The sequence below is a fragment of the Glycine max genome, chromosome 16 (assembly GCF_000004515.6).
Source record: "Glycine max cultivar Williams 82 chromosome 16, Glycine_max_v4.0, whole genome shotgun sequence".
NCBI classification, from domain to species: domain Eukaryota; kingdom Viridiplantae; phylum Streptophyta; class Magnoliopsida; order Fabales; family Fabaceae; genus Glycine; species Glycine max.
Window position 1 is genome coordinate 15,843,446 of NC_038252.2, and position 21,575 is coordinate 15,865,020.

The 21,575-nt window shown below is 35.5% G+C and overlaps 2 protein-coding genes across 2 annotated transcripts; one reads left to right on the forward strand and one right to left on the reverse strand.

Moving 5' to 3' along the window:
* Positions 1–11,741: 11,741 nt before the first annotated feature.
* Positions 11,742–15,567, forward strand: LOC100816013 (galactan beta-1,4-galactosyltransferase GALS3). Its single transcript, XM_003547755.5, has 2 exons — positions 11,742–13,312; positions 14,777–15,567. The coding sequence occupies exons 1-2, from the start codon at positions 12,141–12,143 to the stop codon at positions 15,120–15,122; spliced, it is 1,518 nt and encodes a 505-aa protein (XP_003547803.1). The 5' UTR covers positions 11,742–12,140; the 3' UTR covers positions 15,123–15,567.
* Positions 15,568–17,669: 2,102 nt separating this feature from the next.
* On the reverse strand, positions 17,670–19,478 carry LOC102659794 (uncharacterized). Its single transcript, XM_006599799.4, has one exon. The coding sequence runs from the start codon at positions 18,793–18,795 to the stop codon at positions 17,851–17,853; it is 945 nt and encodes a 314-aa protein (XP_006599862.1). The 5' UTR covers positions 18,796–19,478; the 3' UTR covers positions 17,670–17,850.
* Positions 19,479–21,575: the final 2,097 nt, after the last annotated feature.

A 21,575-nucleotide genomic window follows, 5' to 3' on the forward strand; every position in this document is an offset into this window, starting at 1 on the left:
ACAAATAAATAGGAGTTATACTCCCAAGGACATAGGCACACTTGTCGAATCTCGTTAAGTACTCCATTAGAAAAAGAATTGAAGCTCTCTGTAAATCAATGCCCAATGATAAATGTTGAGGTGGAATAACTGTCAAAGGTTCCCTATGCCAATGCAGTTGGTTGCTTGGTGTATGCTATGGTGTGCATTAGATCGGATTTGGCACGTGCTGTAAGCCATGTATGCAAGTTTATGTTTAACTCAGGGAAGCAACATTTGGACACAATGAAGTGGATCTTGGAGTATAGTTGCATCGCAATAGTAAGAGTGTTATCGATTTTGCAAAAAATAGGTGTATCATGCTAGAACCAAGCATATTAATGTGAGGTTTTACAACATTAGCGAGTTGATGACATTTGGTTAGGTTTTGCTCAAGAAGGTTCACACTTCCGAAAATGCAGTTGATATTTTAACCAAGGTAGTCACAACTGGAAAGTTCAAGCATTACCTAGACTTGTTGAATGTTGCTCAGTGCTAGATAATAAACGTCAAAATTATGTATTTTCATATGCAAATTGAGACGTTTATTTGATACTTTAATATACTTTAGGCCTTGTTTTGAATCCAATTCATTATGTTTTTAGTTTTTAATATATTTTAGATAGGAATTATAATTTTACAAGTTTTAATGTGATTTTGTGAGTTTTTACAGAGAAATAGGACAATCTTACAAGGTAGCCTTGCTCAAGTGAGGTATAGGCTACTCAAGCCAGCTTAAACAGAGGAGAAAATTAAATTTTATAGAAGATATCTCACTTAAGCGAGGAGGGCGCCAGACAGTGCATCCAAAAACTAATTTAATTCAAAACAAAGATAATTGTGGAGATATAGCTTGAAGATAAATGAAAAAAAAATCACTTGGAAGATAATTGCAACAATTAAAATAGATTATATCAACTGAAGATATAATTTCCTTCTATAGATTATATTATTTTGTAAATTAAGGAGATTACTTGTCTCTATTAAATTATTGTATAAATAGAGAGAGGCATAGGCAGCAACAAAGAACACACATTTACACACCACCCTTCACTAAAAAACCCTTTTTTCTTCTCTTTATTTGTATTTCATGAGTGGCTAGTTTCTTTCTTTGCTAGGAGAGGAAATGATTAAGCCTTATTTGATGTAATTTTCTCGCATTAATATATTTTTTGAGTTCATTATTTTCCTTCCATACCTAATACTTTGGAAAGTCTCATTGAAACCCGAATTGAATCGGATACTTAATTGGGGTTATCTCTAAGGATAGAATAGTCTTGGTTAAGCCTCACTAATTCCAAAATGACAATGTTGATTGCTTGTGTTAGATTTGCCAAGGGATTGAGAATCAAGGCAAGTGATTTAAGGTCTATCACCTAAGGGATTGAGAATCAAGGCAAGTGATTTAAGGTCTATCACCTAAGGGATTAAGAATAAACTACATTAGTGAGTTGGTGGTGAATGATAATTGCAGCAAATAGGGGGATTCCAAGTACAATCTTAGCATCTCAACATTATTGTTTCCATCTATAATTATTATCTCGTCAACAAGTAACTTCTTACCTTTTATTTTAATTTCTATTATTAAATTTTCAGCACATTAATCTCTCTAGAAAAATATATCTTTCATTTTCTGTTTTGGTTAGTTTTAGTTTTAGGTAGTTTAAAATATAAAAATACAAAAATATCTTTATCCGAAAGGTTTTAATTTGAGTATTCATCCGTGCACTTTTCGCTTGGGAGACGACCTGAGCTTTGATTCAGTACTACAATTGGGATTCGGTTACAGTTGGCTGACATAAATACTAACATAATTAAAACGTTGACACTAGACTTACAGGACACCCAACCCAAGAGACCGAGGAAGATTTGATTTTTATCTTCCACGGGACTAAATATTCGCCAAGGTGAATACCTTTTTGTGTGGCTTATATTTTATAGATGGAGCAAATGTTGGAGTGAAGCGTAAGGGCCCCGTGTTGTTGGGTTACGAAACGGGTTAGGGGGTGGGGGTAAAGCCCCTGAGGTACACGTTATATTTTTCGCAGATAAAGATTATGTACATGGTTAAAGATAATGTACACAGTTTAAGATAATGTATGTGTGTATTGTATATATCCCTGACGTAACCCTATTATTTATTGTTTATGAATAAGAAAAATAAATAGTTGGTATGCTCTCGAGGACATAGGCACACTTGTTGAACCTCATTAAGTACTCTATTAGCAAAACACTTAAGCTTTCTGTAGACCATTGTTTGATGACAAATGGAAAGGTGGAGAACATGCCAAAGGTTCCCTATACCAGTGCAATTGGTTGCTAGATGTATGTCATGGTGTGCACTAGATTGGATTTGGCACATGTTGTAAGTCATGTATGCAAGTTTATGTTTAACCCATGGTGCAACATTGGGAAGGAGTGAAATGGATCTTGGGATATCTAAAGGGTAAAAAGGGTCATGGTATTATGTTTGGCAATCAACATGGTGATCATTCAATTGTGGGATTTGTGGATTCTAACTATGCTGGTGATTCAGATGACGAAAGGTCAACAAAAGGGTGTGTCTTTACTCTTATAGTTGGGCTTGTTTGTTGCAAGTCCATTATTAGGTCCCTTGTGGCAATGTCAACAATTGAAGCAGGGTACATGGCGTTAGCAGACGCTAGTAAAGAAGATGTGTGGTTAGTAGGCTTAGTGAAAGAGGTTAGCATTGAGAATGGTGGAGCATAGTTGCACTACAATAGTAAGAGTGCTATCGATTTTGCAAAAATTCAAGTGTGTTATGCTTGAACCAAACACATTGATGTGGGGTTTCACAAGATTAGGGTGTTCATGAAATCTGGTAAGGTTTTTGTTGGATTTCCCCTACGGTTACTTTTTGTTCCACTTTTTCTTCGTACAAATATATTCAAGGGAAATCTGGTTTGCCGAAAAATGCACCAGATCGTCAAGTATTTAAAAATTAAAATGGATGAATCTGAATATTGAACACATGGAACTAATGTTAGCCTGAGTTAAGTTTAGAAATGAAGAATTGTTGAGAGAACATGTATGATTGATAATTTCAAACAGAATTTAAACTAAACCTTTATGCTAAAAACTATAAAAATGCAAGGTAAGTGAAAGTGACAGCAGTAGGTAGAAATGTTAGGTCTTTCTAACAGACAAGTTGATGTATATAAATATATTTCTCTAATCAATCATGCTCTTGTGTTCTATGTTGTAGCCTAAACTACTAAACCTCGATCCCTCGTTAGACCGAATCAATCCAAGCTTCGTCCTCAGATCCCTCTTGTTGGACTAGGCCCAATTTAGACGGCCCTCTTAGGTTTAGACTAACTTAAACTGAGTTTCGTCTGCAGATCCCTCTTGTAAGACTAAACTCAGTTCAAGCAGCTTATGAAAGTTTAGCCTAATTTAGCCTAAGCTTCGTCCGCAGATCCCTCTTGTAAGACTAGGCCTAGACTAAACAGCATTATTGTAACAACATAATTAAAACCAAAACTTAATCCGTAGATCCCTCTTGTAAGACTAAGTTTCAATCCTGCTTCAATCAAGTTCTAAGGCAACAGTACATTTCCCAATGCTAAAGTCACCTAACTATGCACACAAATGGATGATCAGACCAAAAGCATACAAACATTAAGCATTGAAGGAAGCATTGAACACAGAAAACATAATCAATTAGATATTAAGTATTTACATTAGTTGTTCATTAGAAATCCCCAACTAGGGTTTTTAGCAAGCCATTACAAAAGAAACCCTAACAACAATAAGCTTACAAAACCTAGGTATCTCTGCAAAAGTTGCTCCTCTTGCTGTCTCCAAAGCTCTTTTCCCGAAATAGGCACTGTGGGGTGCTGTGGAATTTTGTGCCCTGGGAATTGTACCCTAATTCTACACAAAACAGGCTTTAAATAGGATCTGAAATTGTGATGTTGCACTTAGTGCCACCCTCGCACTTAGCGCGAGTAAGTGGTTTTGGGCTTAGTGTCAGTCGTGCGCTGAGCCTGCATGAAGACAACTACTGCGCTTAGCACACTGATCTCGCGCTTAGCGCGCAACCTTGATATTGATGCCCTGCTAGATTCTTCTATCGCGCTAAGCGCGTTGAAGCTACGCTTAGCGGTGGATGCACGCTTAGCCCAACTTCTACTATTTTCACTTCATAACTTAACCTCTTTTTCACCTAAAATTGCACATATTTCATCATTAAATCCAATGAACATATTCTAGAGATAGCTTTATCCATAAAACAAAATTTATTTACAAAAATTAGTCCAAAATAACCATAAATTGGGGAACTATACAAGTTTTGGAAAATGATTTCTATACAAAAGTTAGTCGTATAAGGCGACTAACAAACTCTCCCAAATTTACAGTTTTGCCTGTCCTCAAGCAAAGAAAGAACAACTCACTTGTCCTCAAGTGACAAAGACAGTGGTAAATCAAAAGAAAATGGTGTCTAATTCATAAAGGAATTCAACCATATGAATTGAATATCATGGAATGCTTAAATCAATTACTTCTCACAAGCATGCAGCTTTTCTAAGATAGGAGCATAAACATTAGAGTCACAACTGAAATAAGCTAGTAAGCATGACAGAAATCAAGGAAGGATCATCAACCAATACCTCACAGTCATTGTTTCACTCAAGCTCAAGTGTTTAGGCTTATTCCATCATAAACAACCAACACATGTTCCAACCTTTGCATTTCATCTCATATCATACAGCAATGAACACACAAAATGAATCTGAAGGACTTTCTAGGCTTGTAATGGGGTTAGGCTGCCAACAATTCATGGTTTTTCTAGGATTCAAAAGCTTAGGTTCTAGGAGAGCATTCATCCATAGCATACACACTTATTCATTTCATTTGTACTCACAGTATTTTTTTAACACAGAAAAAACATTATATACACAAACAGTGTGTGTATAATATTTTCTTTGACCATTTCAATTCTTACCCAGTGCCTCCCCTAAATTTGGGACAAAATTACCTTTTCCCTACTCTACCCCTATTTTTGTGTTTTTTTTTCTTCCATTTTTCCCCGAATATCTAATCTAATGACCTGACTTTGGCACAACCCAATTGTGATTAGGTTGGGTTGAGACAGTCACATTTAACACACTCAACCTAACCATTTTCATTCGGTTTGGCTTCAAAAAACCTGACTCAAGCTTGACCCATGTTCATTCTTAACCACTGATTCCCTTTTTCCATTCTTGGATTGAATAAGGTGTAGCTATATATACTAATTCATTGTTGATCAAATTTATGTCGTACTAATTTAATGCATTGTACTGAGTCTGTTGTTGACACTTTCAAGTGGCTAGATCCTCTATACCTATAAATACAAAGGATGCATTATATCAAAGCTTGCCTCCTAATATAAAATTATCTTTGAGTTCCAAATTACCATCCCTTCGTGTTATAGATGCAATCCTACCCCACAAGGGCATTGGATAGAAGACTCCAAAAAGATTGGGCCAGAGATGCAGGAGAAGGCTCTAGGGTTCTCATGAGCCTTAGGGTAGATTTCGGGCTCATGGGCTAAGTATGAGCCCGCTTATCTTTGTACATATTAGATTAAGGTTTCATTATATTTGGTCCTTGTATTTAGGGCTCCATATTGTAGGTAGGGTACCCTAGAAATATAGGATTTTTTAGCCCTTGTATTTTAGGGCACCTAGACTAGTTTTTGTATTAGGGGTAGTTTTATAATTTCACATGCACTAAGTGAATATTTGATGTGTGTGGTTGGAAATAAATTTAATTGAATTGGTAGAAGCCCAATCCAATTAAATTTTAGAGGGGGAGGTGAGCATTTGCTTACTACACCCCATTGCCACATTATATAGTCACACTTTGTGCATGTCCTTCATGCTTTACATGCCTCATGACACCTAAGCACACTTAGTAGAGAATCTTGGAATTGATCTTGGATTAGTGGGCTGAACCATAACTAAAATTCACTAATCAGAATTAGTGAAATTTTGACTCCAAAGTTTGGCTCCACAAATTCAATTTCCAATTCAAGTGAAATTTGAATTGAAATTCAAATTTCCCTCCAATTTTGTGTGACACTTAGGCTATAAATAGAGGTCATGTGTGTTCATTTTTTTTCAACTTTGATCATTTGAATATTAGACTTCAGATTTCAGAGCTCTTTTAGAGTACAAAATTTCGTGCTCTTCTCTCCCTCTCCCTTCATTCATCTCCTTCTTCCTCCAAGCTCTTATCCATGGCCTCCTATGGTGGTGAGCTTTCTCTAGACTCATCTTCTCCTTGAAGTGGCGTCTCCTCTCTCTCTTCCTTCTCCATTCTGCTGCCATTCATCTTCCAAGAAGCAAAGGAATCCATTGATGAAGAAGATCCTAGGCCTACAAGCTCCAAAGGAGCTTACATCACCTTCGTGTTGTAGAAGAGGTATGGTTAGCTGCTGATACTTTCTATTATTACCACTCTGTTGAGATAAGGTCTGAGTAGTACTTATAAAGCTCGGACAATCCTTACCTTAGAAGCCGATTTTGTGGGGTGAGTTAGGCCTTAAGCCCAAATTTTTAGATGACATGACAACTTAACCAAATCCATTGTTGGGCCACTTGCATTGCCACACTCTAGCCCTGGATGTGAAAGGGTGTGTTTCAAAGCTACCTTAGTTGTAGTCACCCTGAAGTTGTGGTGTCTCGGAAAAGGCTGCCTATGGTGGGGATGACTAGAATGGTTGAGTGAAGCACTATAGTGTGGAGCCACCAAGATGTTGGCTCTTAGGGAGTTAAGATCTAACATTGACTAGAGATAAGGTCTAACTGATACTTATAAAGCTTAGTTGTCTAAATTATTCAATTACTATTCTTAGCCTTGCCAACTCTCGTTTCTTGTTTCCTTTATACCTTGAACCATTATTTGCTTCGTTATTGGTGTTACTGTCACTGACCTAATTACCCTTATTTGTAGTTTTATTTTTGTTGCATATATCGTTGTTACATGACTATTCAATGTGTTGGGGTTGATCGTACTAGTGGAATGGCCCTAAAAATATTTTCTAAACACTGGATTTACAACATGTTGCTGCTACTGTAATAATTTTTCTGTGATATATCATTTTATTTTTGCTGCATATATCGGTGATATGGAAGTGCCCATATGCCATTCAATGTTGCTAGTCCAGTTTTTTAGTGTTTCGGATAAATTACTGATTAGTTTGCTAATTTTTAATGATTATCCTTTAGTATATGAATTCATTTTAGTAGTTATTTACGATATGATTGGTGTGTGTGTGTGTGAGTGAGAGATATCCAAAATTGGTATGCTCCAGTGCACATGAAATGCACGCAATAATTTCAATCCCCTTATTACTAACATGAAAAAAAGGAATCATGATAATAATGATAGTAATTGAATGGAGAGAAATTAAGCACACACAATTATGTCAGAAACATCTGATTCTTTGGATGATCTCTAAAAACAAATTTTGACTTGTAGGAAATAGTAGAAAGCTATATGGATAGCAAATGATCGAGCAATAAGGCATCTGACGAGCTAGCACGTGAGTTGCTTATTGCTATATCTGAATGTTGGTAATTAATTTATTCAAAATTTAGTCTTATTTTCTGAATTGTTACCTACAATTACAATACCATGTGTAGTGAGATTTTAATCCCCACCTACATTTGTTGAACCATTAAGTGGTCTTCATCCAAATGCATATGTGGAGGTAGTAATTATATTGGTTTTTTAGTTGTTTCTTTTGCATCCCTTGTCTTGCCTTTTATGTATGGATCATATAGAAATGCTTATAAATTATTAATTTCAATTGTGTGTTGAAGGTCACTCAAATTTTATAGTAATCAAAATATAATGTCTAGGCATTAAATACTTTGGGATTTGACTATAACCTTTTTGTTGTTGCCACCAAAAGTGATGCAAGCTCCATTGGAGCTTGTAGGCCTAGGATCTTCTTCATCAATGGATTCCTTTGCTTCTTGGAAGATGAATGGCAGCGGAATGGAGAAAGAAAGAGAGAGAGGAGACACCACTTCAAGGAGAAGATGAGTCTAGAAGAAGCTCACCACCATAAGAGGCCATGGATAAGAGCTTGGAGGAAGAAGGAGATGAATGAGGGGAGAGGGAGAGAAGAGCACGAAATTTTGTGCTCTAAATGAGCTTTGAAATCTGAAGTTTAATATTCAAATGATCAAAGTTGAAAAAAATGCACACACATGACCTCTATTTATAGCCTAAGTGTCACACAAAATTGGAGGGAAATTAAAATTTCACTTGAATTTGAAATTGAATTTGTGGAGCCAAAATTTCACTAATTATGATTAGTGAATTTTAGTTATAGTTCAGCCCACTAATCCAAGATCAATTCCAAGATTCTCCACTAACTGTACTTAGGTGTCATGAGGCATGAAAAGCATGAAGGACATGCACAAAGTGTGACTATATGATGTGGCAATGGGGTGTAGTAAGCAAGGCCCAATACAAAAACTAAGGGCTGAAATACAAGGGCTGAAAAATCCTATATTTCTAGGGTACCCTACCTACATTATGGAGCCCTAAATACAAGGCCCAAAAATAATGAAACCTTAATCTAATATTTAAAAAGATAAGTGGGCTCATACTTAGCCCATGGGCCCGAAATCTACCCTAAGGCTCATAAGAACCCTAGGGTCTTCTCTTGCATCTTTGACCCAATCTACTTGGAGTTTTCTATCCAATGCCCTTGCGGGGTAGGATTGCATCAAAAAGTACCCAAATCAGCACAACTAATTGTGATTTAAGTCTATTGTGCAGATTATTTGGTTGGTATTACTTACTACATTCTTGTATGTCTGCATCAAATAGTTGTGCTTAATTTACTATATTTACTTTGCATATTACTTGATTCAAGTATTTAAGAGTATCTGCTTCCAATGAGATTCTCCATTTTGTAAATTTTAATTAAGGTATACTTTCAGTTGAATAATCCTTCATGTGAAAATATGAAATAATGGGATATAAAACTTTGAATATATTAAACTTGCTTTTAGACTAATGGGATATGCCATACTTATTTGTTTACTTTTATTTATCTACTTTTTACGTGATATGAAGAACCTTGTTCATGTCATGCCAAACGGCACAATTTAAACACATAGTAAATAATTTCATGTGTTTTACTAATGTTACCATAGAAAGTAGATGAATGCCTATCTCTAATTTGGAATGTTACTTTATGAGTGGCACATTCTTTGAAAATATTAGAAAATATGAAAATAAGAAATAATCTCGAGTAAATGTGGATACGAGAAAAAAATATAAAATATTTTCGGTGAAAAGGATATAACGTTGATTTGTTATATATTATTAAGCTTTCAAAGGCGGTGCTTGCATTAGCACCGTCTTCGAAAGTGAGCTTTCGAAGATGGTGCTTACGCGAGCACTACCTTAGAATGAACATTTTTTTAAGACGGTGTTTCTTGAACCGTCGTTGAAAGTGTTTAACTTTCAATGACGTTAGCTTCAAGGACTGTCGTGCACCATCATTGTATGTTGTTTTCAACCGTCGTGGTTTGTATTTTTTGTGGTAGTGTAGGATGTATTATTCTTTTGTATGTGACTTAGGTGTATTATGTATTCTTTTCAAAAATGTAAATGTGTATTTATATTTGAGGAGTAAGGTTGTTAATGATGGAATTTGAGGTTGTTTAATTGAAATCTTTTGTGGTTCATTTGCCTAAAGTAAGTTGATTATTTGATAAACTAAGATGATTCTTTAAGAAAGATTTTCCGTAGATGGACATTTTATTTCATGTACGACAAGTTAATGAAAATGAAAATAAACTTCTTTTGGGAAATTTCATACAAGGTGGTTCTATATATAAGTGTTAAAAAGCGAAACATATTTCTATGTACTTAAAAGGAATTTTTCGATAATCAAGTTTTAAATTTACTTGTTAATTTAAAAATGACCAATAAGTCTTTTAAAGAAAGAAGGGTGTTACACCTCTCATTGTCGGCTTGGCATCGTTCAATGGCAAACCTATCAGTGCTCAGCTCACGCATATAATCCCCATTCTCTTTGCATCTATCGATCTTTTCATTTATGGTGAATTTCTCTTTCGGTGCTTTTGGTTGGGTTTGTGATTTTCAATTTAGAAAAAAAAGGATTGGGGTTTGTGAAGGATTGAATTGATTTTGAAAATGCAAAATGTAAAATCTAGTTTGATTATGAGAGTGTTATAAGTCACAACATCAATCAAGGTCTCATGGGAGAAGTTTGGAATTGGAAACCGAGTCATGAGATTGGAGAAGGAGGTTTAAAACCGCATGAAAATTATTTATATTTGTTAAAAGCTAAAAGTAATTAATTATTGAAGGTTTAAAACCGCCAATAAATAGTAACTTAAACTCTTTATTAAAAGTTGAAATTGTTGTTTGTAACGGAAAGGAACGAAAATTACCAAACTGAACTGTTTTAAAAACATAAAGGACTACAATTGACTTTTCAAAAAATAAACGATCAAATTGAACTGAAAAAGTAAGATAATAGACAAGAAGATATTTTAGCCTAAGAAAAAAATTGTACAATCTATAAGTTGATTTTTTATTGGTTTGAATTAAAATCGTCAAATTCTTGATATTATTTTGCTAGGGTTAATCATGCTTTTGGTTTCTAAACTTTTTACAAATTTCACTTTTAGTCTCTAAACAAATTTTTTTATCATTTTTTGTTTCTATATTTTTTTCTAAATAATAATTTATCTTTGTTGTCAAATAACAATGTTAACTAATCATATAGTACTTGCATTAGTAATCTCCTATGACTTGTTATGTTATTGAGGTGTCTAATGGAGGAAAACAATGTCTATTTATTTATTTTTGTAAATTATGTTTTGAATTTCTCATGTGTTCACATTAGTTGATAATATTAGAGTAGTTGTTTTTTGTGAAAAATATAATTTTTTACAAAAATTTATATGTGATTGTCCCGTTAAATGATTTAAAGACAAATAAGTCTTAGAAATAAAGTTATCAAACTCGAGAGTTTACGTAGACTCATGAGAGTTCTATAATCTTGACTCGTGGACTCAACTCGATCGTAAACTCGTAAGAGTCTACTTCATATAAAAATAATAACAAAATATCTATAAATAACATACTAATTAAACATTTCAACAATGTAATAAAGCAAACCAGTAAATCATAAAGTTCAAAATATTTAAATAACCAAGTCTAGTAATAATACATCACTACTAGATAATAACTTGCAGAGGTTATAGTAGTGGTAGGTCATTCTCATCGAGAGTTTGATGTCATTAGAAAACAATGATTTGATATTATTAAAGGAGATAGTTTAGTATTTGAGAATAATACACCAAATGAATGTATATTGAATGCTAAATAGGCAGGAAACAATAAAAAATGGCTTACATTTTGGTCTAATTTTTTTAACTTGTTAACTCTTTGACTCGGTGGTAAACTCGAGAGTCTACCGAGTTTACTTAAATTTATAGAGTTTGTCCAAAATCTACTAAAAAAAGAATATACTAATATAATATTATGTCATCTATTAATTAATGATATTACTTGACAATAGAGACTTAAATTATTAATAATGAAAAATATGGAACCAAAAATAAAAAAATATATATATATTTAGAGACTAAATCTAAGATTTGCAAAAAAAAAAAAAGTTTATTAGAGTAAAAAGCCCCTTCTTTCATTACTTAATTTCTTTTTTCTCTTCATTTCATAATGAGTAATTAACTCCTAACTTAGGAATGCCCCGCCCCATCTTTCTGTTGTCCCTTAGAAATCAAATTAGATGAAAGGTTCAATTTCAAAAGTTGACACAGAACCTTCAATCATCAACAATCACATCATATTCTTTCCTAAACCAAATCAGATTTGATCTCAATCACAACTTCTCAACTCTCTGCCCCTAAACCTTGCAAGCAAGAGTTTCATAATATAAGACAAGCAAGACACACCCCACCCCTGCATCCAAACCAAAACCAAAAGAAACAACAAAACACTTTCTCAGATTCATATCCCATCTTCTCTTCTCCCTCTTCTTAAAACCAGGGAGGGAGAGGGAGAGAGAGAGAGAGAACGTGCTTAACATAGCAATGGCAATGGCCAACAAGGAGAGGGAGAAGAAGTTCTTCTTTGTAGGGTCACTAGTAAACTACGCAGCTGAACTAAAGCTTCTTCTCGCAACTCTCTTCCTTCTTTGTGGTGTTGCCACTCTCCTTCAATTCCTCCCTTCGCGTTTCACCATTTCCTCCTCCGATCTCCGCTTCTGCATCTCAAGGGTGTCCCTAACACCCCCACCACCCTCTACACCCCCACCACCCTTTACATCACTTTCTACACCCCCAACACCACTCTCTTCCACCCAAAAACACCTTCCCAATGGCACCATCAAGCGTGTCTTCAACCCTCACGGCTCCGCGGCCTACAACTTCATCACCATGGGAGCATACAGAGGAGGACTCAACACCTTCGCCATCGTTGGCCTTTCTTCCAAGCCACTCCACGTTTATGGCAAACCCACCTACGTGTGTGAATGGATCCCTGATCTCCCTTCACTGCAAAACTCTTCAAAACCCATCATCACAAAAGGCCTCAAGTACCTCCCTGACTGGGGCTATGGCCACGTCTACACCGTGGTGGTAGTTAACTGCACCTTCAACGGCACCGCTGTCAATGGTGACAACACCGGTGGCAAGTTGGTGCTCCATGCTTCCACCTCAGGAGCCGGTGACACTGGCTTCAACGTCACCGACAGAATAGAGGTCCTCCATGAAGCACCGGGAGCTTTAAACGCTTCACTTTTCATGTCAAAGCCTAAGTATGACTACTTCTACTGTGGCTCTTCTCTCTATGGGAACTTAAACCCTCAGAGGGTGAGGGAGTGGATCGCTTACCACGTGAGGTTCTTCGGGCCAAAGTCGCATTTCGTGATTCATGATGCTGGTGGGGTGCATGAGGAGGTGCTTGAGGTGCTGAAGCCGTGGATGGAACTAGGGTTTGTGACATTGCAGGATATTAGGGACCAAGAGAGGTTTGATGGATACTATCATAACCAGTTCATGGTGGTCAATGATTGTCTTCATAGATACAAGTTCATGGCCAAGTGGATGTTCTTTTTCGATGTTGATGAGTACATTTATGTGCCTCCTAAGACTACTATCAAGTCCGTGCTTCACTCACTTTCGGAATACGACCAGTTCACCATTGAACAGATGCCTATGAGCAGCAAGATTTGCCTCTCTGAGGATTACGGCAAAACTTACAGGTACGGTTTTGAATGTCATGATTCAGAATACTCTCTTTTTGTTCTGCTTGAATCAACTTCTTCAGCCAAATTAAATAGCTTCCGGCCCCCCTGTTAGATAAACTTTCTAGAAGTTTTCTCGTCTAATTTCTCCAAAAACTAAAATGTATTAGTTGATTTTAGCTTAGGGAAAAAGCTTAATTTATTTTACCTTCTTCTGTAAGTGTTTGTTTTCTTCTTCTACAATTATTTATGAGGAAATTTATTCAAGCAAGGCCTAGACCTCTACCTAATTAGCCTATTGCTTAGTTAAATCTATGTTCCATAAGTTAAATAGCAAATTGAGGAATTGAAATGGTTCTAACAATTGGAAGACTTTGTTTCGGTGGATTTAGTTTAGCTAAGTGTTAATTTGGCTCTTGCTGTTCACTTGAGGCATAACTTTGATGTCATTGTCCTTTCATCTTTTGTTTTAATTCTCAAAATCGTAGAGGATCTTGAGTGGTTGGACACTTTTTATTTCTTATGAGGAGAGGGATGACAGGAAATTGCATTATTGCGGGTGCATGCATTTGGAATTATTAGCCCATCCCTTTAGCATTCATTCTGTTTTTCCTAGTGATCCTGGACAGGTAAAAAAAGTGGGGTTTGTTTGAACATTGTTCTGTAGTTGTATGACTTGTTTTCTGATTCATAAATACAACCATGTTTAATAATAAATAAATAATTAATTATACAAAGGAATAATTCAGTAATACTAGTTCAAGAACAAGAATCTTTCTACATTTGTTGAAAATTCGGTACCATTCTTGAGTCATCATTGTCTTCTTGTTCAATAAGATAGCTGCACTAATAATCTTCAAAACCATTTAAATTCTAGTAATCGAAAACCCTCACCGAGGGTGCTGAAAATTGATGATGATCCTCCCTGATCTTTACTTTGATTGATTTTAATTCTTATCTTTCCATTAAGACCCGTAATGTTTTTGTCCACAAGTGAGCTTTGTAGGTATGCACTGCCAAGAGTATTTTAATATTCAATTATTCATAATAAATATAACCATTAATTTGGTCACACTCCGACAACAACGGTTAGATCTAGCTGTCCAAGTGTTAGTTTCAAGATTTTATTGCAAAGAATTGCTATAGATGCTTGAAAGAGACGAATGAAGCTAGCTGGTATAGTGATAGTAGTGCATGCATCCATTGTCAAGTGTTTAATTTTTTTTCTTTTACAGTTGGTCTTACAGCACTTGGGAATAATGCTCTACAAAGGGTTTTAGTTGAACTTAACAATGTTGTTTACAAACATTCTACAATTTCTTTTCTCGATAAGCTTCAGATTTAAGGTTATGAATAAGCTTCTATATGTTAAGCTCTTATTGTACAAGTACTTAACTTAATTATTAAAATGCGCCCATAACATTATTTAATTATGTTTGTGTACTATGTGGGGTTTGACATGGTGTGATTTGAATTTAACAGGAAATGGGGTTTTGAAAAGCTTGTGTATAGAGACTCAATTACAGGAATTCGTAGAGATCGAAAATATGCAGTGCAACCACGGAGTTTGTATGCAACAGGGGTGCACATGTCAATGGATCTATCAGGAAAGACAACACACAAAACTGAAGGTAGGATCAAATACTTCCACTATCATGGAACCATATCAGAAAGGAGAGAAACATGTAAAATACTCGTCAACACAACACAAGTCACCCAGAACAAAATTCCTTATGTGATGGACACCACAATGAGGGACACTGCTGGGGTAATCAAGAAATTTGAGCTCAAGATGATTGGAACAAGGTTGCAGAAGACAAGGCAATAATGACATACCTCAAATCTCTCATTCCTTTTCTCTTGAACAGGAAATGGGCTTTCCTATAAAGAAATATATAATTTAACTTGTGGCAGGATAAAAAAAATCTCTGAGAGTTTTTATATAATATCTGTATTATATATAATTTTTTTTATTTATCTGGTACAGATGGGGGTATATGATCTTGTTTCATATTTAATAAATTTTTTTTGGGGGGGTGGGGGGTTCTGTTCTGTTATTTGAGTTTTCTATGCTGTATTTTTGTAAAAAATAATGAATAAAAATATATGGTTTAATTTTAATAATGCTGTCGGTGAGGGGACCAGGGCACCCCAACCTTAGGTGCAAGCCGTATGGAGGGTGGCCAATGTGCTGTGTTGCTTTCTCTCTGTGCATCTTTCTTTTGTTATTATCATTATTACTATCATATTTTTGGGCCATGCCCTTTTATGGATCCTTATTCCTCAATAAATTTCGATGAAAGGATGCCCTACTGTTTCTTCCTCGTAGACTCCATGCCTTTTATTTGTAGGAACATGGGAGATGGGAGATTCTGTGCTGTTTGGTTTAGGGACAAATCTTTGATGAAAGGGGTAGCTTTTAGGGCAAGTCAAAAAGGACGCGTGGGTGACATGAGTGCTCTTTCTATTGGCATCGTATGAATGTGGTCCCGGGACATACTGAATCATTCGGTAACTGTTTTGTTTGACATGATCGTTACTTTTACTTTTTGATAACTAAAAAAGCATGTACTAATAGCATCTCTAATTATTTTATCATGTAAAGCTATTTATCTCTTTATTTAACAATAGTTAAAAGGGGTTAGTGAATATATTTTTTGGAGGATGCCATAGCCGCTTACCAATTTTTTCTCCTCTCACATTAACTTTTAACATTTGTTTTGATATTTTGTGAGCTTTTATTTAGTGTTCTTGATGATGTAAACAATTAATTTCTGAATTGTTAAAATTTTATCCGACCTGCACTCAATCTTTTCCCGCTCGACGGGGAAGCCAATGACTAAGGCAAGGTGAGGGAGGCCAACGATGACTAAGGCAAAGAGAATATGAAAAAGTGAGAGAAAGCAGGGTTGACATGGTTAAAATTAGGGGTGTTGATTTTGATTAAATTTAGGATTTAATCCAATCAAATTTGATGGATTTGGTTCGCTTCAATTTTCATTTTTTTTTAAATCTAACCCATTCATAAACGATCTAGTTTTGTTTGGGTTCATGAGTTACCCATTTAAATTTGAACTTTTTCTTCTTAGGACTAATATTTTAGATCACGATTCATCCAAATATCCAATATATACAACTAACACAATATTATCAAATGTCTGATAGTACTAAAATTGATTTATTTAATACTATAAACACAATATTTTAAAATAGACTAATACAAATTAAAATAAAAATATTTACTATAATAGTTTGAATCACAACTATTTTCTAGAAACTAATTTCTTGTAATAAATTTGCTACAACTAAATTTGTTGCATTCAGATTTGCTGAAAAAATAAACAAAATATAATTCATTAATATTATAAACATGACAAAAAAAAAATATGAGAAAAGGAAAAACAAATAACAATGTATATGAAAATAATACCATAAGAAGGTTGGCCCAAAACTGCTGAAACCATGCATATTGGACTCCATTAAGCACGAACAATTAGAAAGTTTCTATTCTCCATCGCTTTTTCTATTCTCAGCCCCTACATTGGTGGTTTATTACTTATTTCCAAAAAATACCCTTTTCATGAAAACTCTATTCCATTGTGCAAATATACAACGGAATGGTGTTTCCCCCTCTCCTATTAAAGGCGAAAAAAGAATCCAGATTATCTGAAAATCCCAATTCACCAAAATTTTAGAAAACACTCTTCACTCAAGAGAGGAGACATTCAATTTAGAGTAACAAGTTTTTTAATTAAAAATAACATGTCTTGCTTATATAGCACAAACGTGATCCAAGATTAAGTAACTACTCGTTTGATTGTAGGTTCTGTATGTATGTTGTATGCGTTCATCTATAGCTGGTGAGCTTATTTCTAAATCATTTTCTTGTTTTGAGGTGAATTTGAAGGACAACCTAGATCACAAACGTTAGTAACAAAATCCCCAGAACGTACTTCCACTATTTTGTTACAATTTGGACGTGATTTATCTTGTGGGTGTGGATACGAGAAGATTAAACCAAATATAGGCTAAAACATTTTCAGATATTATATATGCCTCAAGTTACATTGTTGAATATAATTTTCGCATGATAAGAAGATATTGTGCAATCATTCGTATCTCTACCTAGACTTCTCCCTTATAAATTGAGTTCAACAAACAGCTGGTGCAAAACATTGTGATAAAAATGGCAGAACCGACTACAAATAGTGAGAGCAGTTTTGTTATTTTATTTTGGATTAAACCGGATTTTAGTCTCACAAATTTGGGAAAAAAATTATTTTCATCCCCCAACTAGCTAAAAACTATCTTTTTAATCTTTATTGAATTTGTTTTTAGTTCCACAATTTCACCTTGGATGTACTAATTAAAAAATTGTTTTTTAGTCCCTCAAAATCCAATATGGGGACCAAAAATAATATTATGTGAATTTAAGAAATTAAAAAAATAAACTTTTAATTGAATGACTAAAATAAAAAAAAAATATTTAAATAGTGATTAAAAACATACTTAACTCTTTAATTTTTACTTCACTTTCCATAGGAGTGATTCCATCTTCATGCACTTTGTGCTTCTAAGAATGCTGTGAAATCCTCTCTGGCTTTTCTTAAACGAGGAGTAATGCAGGATGCTGGAGAGGCAGGCTTTGATGGTGTGGAAAACCGAACATGGCGAGGTGATTTTGTAGAGAAACCAGTCTTAAGGTCCTTCTCAAACACAAAAGCTGAGGTAACAGGTGAATGAACATCATTAGCACTGCATTTGATCAACTCCAGTGGCAGATCAAAGTATGAGGAATTTATGGGGTCTCCTTCAATATTAATCTCATGGAACAGTGCAGAAGAAGCCCAAGAACCACACTCAAACTTTTCCAAAGATACCGTCCTTGATATTACTGCACAGCCTTCCACTTCTGATCCTAATTCTTTTCTAGTTTTAACAGCCTTTGCTTTCCCAAACCCTGGTAGATACATGCAAAGTGCAGTGCACTTAAAGCCCTCATCTTCACATGTTTCCACATTCTTGCCACTCACAAGAATGGCTTCAGTTTTGGAGAAGCTGTTACGATGCATGTTATTGCGTTCCACTGCACCTGGTTTGGCCCACCAGAGATCAAATTCATCTGAGGGTGCACATGATGCTCTTCCCTCACCACATGACTTGCTCCTCCTTAACTGCATGTCTTGCAGTTGGTCATCCTGCATCTGATCCATGTAGCCGACCTCATCCAATGGTATAAGAGTTTGTTGTTGTTGATGGATGAGTGTACTAGCTTGACATGGTGATTCTATGCTCCTGTGTTTCGGTTTCTTCTCCATCAGAGTTGAAGGTGATGAATTGGCTGAATTTGGAAGACTGAGGCTAAGGAATTTTGGCTTTGGAGGTTGCAATGATGGACGGTGCAAATCAGTGGCAGCCAACGTTGTACTAACATGACAAGCTTCTTCTTTCTTTTGTGACTGTGCTTTCACCATAATATGTTCTTTATGCCCCTTCTCCATGTTTGAGATTTTTACGCATGTCCACCAATATTGTTACAAAAGGAAACCACTTTCAGATTGCAATCCCTGCTTCATCTTGATTTATGTACTTTTGGCAGCCACGCGTTCTGATAATAGGTATAGCTGAATGCGGTAATTATATAAAAATTGCATGCATAGGACGTGAAGAGTGTGCAGCATGTCCATCCATGTCTAAGTCGTGGTGACCATGTTCTCTTTCTAATCGACATCAATTATATATATTTTTACCCATAAAAATATGTTGATTTCTAAGGTCAATTGCCCCTTTTACCTTTAATTTGTATAATTAGCTTATGCACGTCATGATACAAGCAAGAGTCAGAGACGTACGAGTAAATCACAAACTGAGCTTGAAACGTGCTGACCTCTCTTCTTCCATAAAAAAACAAAAAAAAAAAAAAGAAGAAAGAAACCATGGTTGAGTCATGGATGTTACACATGTGATGTTATAAACTACAAAACGAAACACAGGTCATTAACAAAATGTAGAAAAACAAAAATCAAAATATATCTCCGACCATTATCATGAAATAGCTGCTTTGTTTTGGTTATTTCATGCTCTCACTCCCTCTATAGATGATGTATCGGACCAAATTAAAATAGGTGAGCTTAGGGACCAAATACATGTGCTATATATAAACATTCTACCATCAAGAATTCATTTAGTAGTTTTTACCACTCATTGGGTGTCATTATCATCTATTAGTAGACATTCAATATTTGGCTTTTCAATTCCAAAACTAATGGATCATTTTATTTTCCAAAATGTAAAGACCAAATTATTACAATAGACACATGAACACACACATTGTCGAGTGTCATATTCTTTAGGTGAAGGCTATGGTGAAGTACTTGACAAGTGAACCATCAGTGAAGCATATGATTTTTACCTATAATAGGAGGCCAAATTATCGGTTGTGTTTAATTATATGAGAAAAAATAATGAAAAAATACCAAAACCCCATAAAGGCTTAATATGCAAATAAGAGTAGTAGACCTTACATTGCTGAAACAGGTCTATTCTAAAGGGGTTTCTTTACACTGTTTAACAAAGAAACAAAGTGAAGTTGCAGATGAATGGAGTCACTAAAGTAACTCTGGAGATCTTGTCCAAATTTGGACAAAAAATGGCTCTTGCACACAGGTGATCAACCACAAAGCATCTGCTTTTGCACACAGGTGATCAACCACAAAGCATCCACTTTTGCACTGTCGTAATGACTGAGCAACGATTTCTCTCAACCCCTTTTCCCAACCTTTACCTATATTGCAATTTTAGTAGGTTCGAATCATTGTTTCCTTTGTTTAAGTTGGTATTTTTGTTAGATTTTTTTTGGTTTCGATTGGTTTCTTTGGGCAGTTGTTCGATTGGTTTGTTTGGGCTTTGAATGGTTTATTTGGGTCCCTAGTTCCATTTTTTGTTTGGGTTTTGATTGATTTTGTATGTGTATATAGCGATTTGTTGGTGTGATGGCTAAAGAATTTCGTGCAGCATCTTGGGATGAAAGTAACAAAACAAATATGGAGGTCTGATCATGTCCTTAAATTGTAAATTTTGAATGATCTTAGTAGTTGTAGATAATAATTTATGTGGTGTTAGTTGTTGTGACGCATTAAGATGGATTATTTTGTTTTGGTTAGGTGGTTTCTTCATCCATCTCAGTAGATGGTGGGAAAATTAATAAAGGCACAAATGAAGAATTATCTTATGTGAGTTTGGGGTTTGAAGAAGACTCTAATGATGAATATCGTGAAATAGAATCTGAAATGGAAAGTGAAGAAGAATCATTTGAACAAGATTTGGTCCAATGTTAGGGTGAAGAAGAATTATCTTATGCGAGTTGTAACTTCCTCTTTTCCCCTGATAGAGCCTCATCAAAATTAGAAATTTCAAAGCCTAGTATGCCTTATGCTCCATTTCTACCGGTAAGTGGCAGGCTTTGCCATAAACCATTTGGAACGGAGACAGACCTATAGGGGTCTTGAAGGCAGTTCTGTAGGCCCATAGTGCATCGTCCAGCTTGCTTGACCAATCCTTCCGAGTAGAGGCCACAGTTTTCTCCAAGATCTTTTTTAATTCCCTGTTAGAAACTTCAGCTTGGCCATTTGTTTGTGGGTGATATGGTGAGGCTACTTTGTGTGTGACACGATAATGGCCTAGCACCTTCTGCAGTTGGCTGTTGCAGAAATAAAAGCCCCCATCACTTATTAGGATTATAGGTACCCCAAAGCGAGCGAAAATATTCTTCTTCAAAAACTTCACTACAGTTTTGGCATCATTCTTCGAGGCCACCACTGCTTTAACCCACTTGGAGACATAATCCATAGCTACAAGAATATATTCATTACCAAAGGATGGTGGAAGAGGACCTACAAAGTCAATTCCCCAGCTGTCAAAGACTTCCACTTCCATTATGTTTCGCAAGGGCATTTCATTTCTTCTAGAGATCCCCCCATTCCTTGACATTGATCACATTGAGTGGCATATTCATGAGCATCTTTGAAGAGTGTTGGCCAAAAGAATCCTAATTGCAAGACTTTGGCTGCTATTTTGTCTCCACTGTAATGGCCTCCACATGGTGAGTTGTGACAATGCCATAATATGCTCATGGCTTCCTCCTTTGTTACACACCTTCTCAGAAGGTTGTCAGCACCAATCTTAAACAAATGTGGATCATCCCAAACATAAAAGTGAGCATCATGCAAGAACTTCTTCCTTTGCTGCCAAGTCAAATCTTTGGGGATGATTCCAGCTACCT

Coding starts and splice junctions, on each gene's coding strand:
- LOC100816013 (XM_003547755.5), top strand. CDS start 12,141: ATGGCAATGGCCAACAAGGAGAGGGAGAAGAAGTTCTTCTTTGTAGGG. Junction 13,313..14,776: donor GATTACGGCAAAACTTACAG/GTACGGTTTTGA, acceptor TGAATTTAACAG/GAAATGGGGTTTTGAAAAGC.
- LOC102659794 (XM_006599799.4), bottom strand. CDS start 18,795: ATGGAGAAGGGGCATAAAGAACATATTATGGTGAAAGCACAGTCACAA.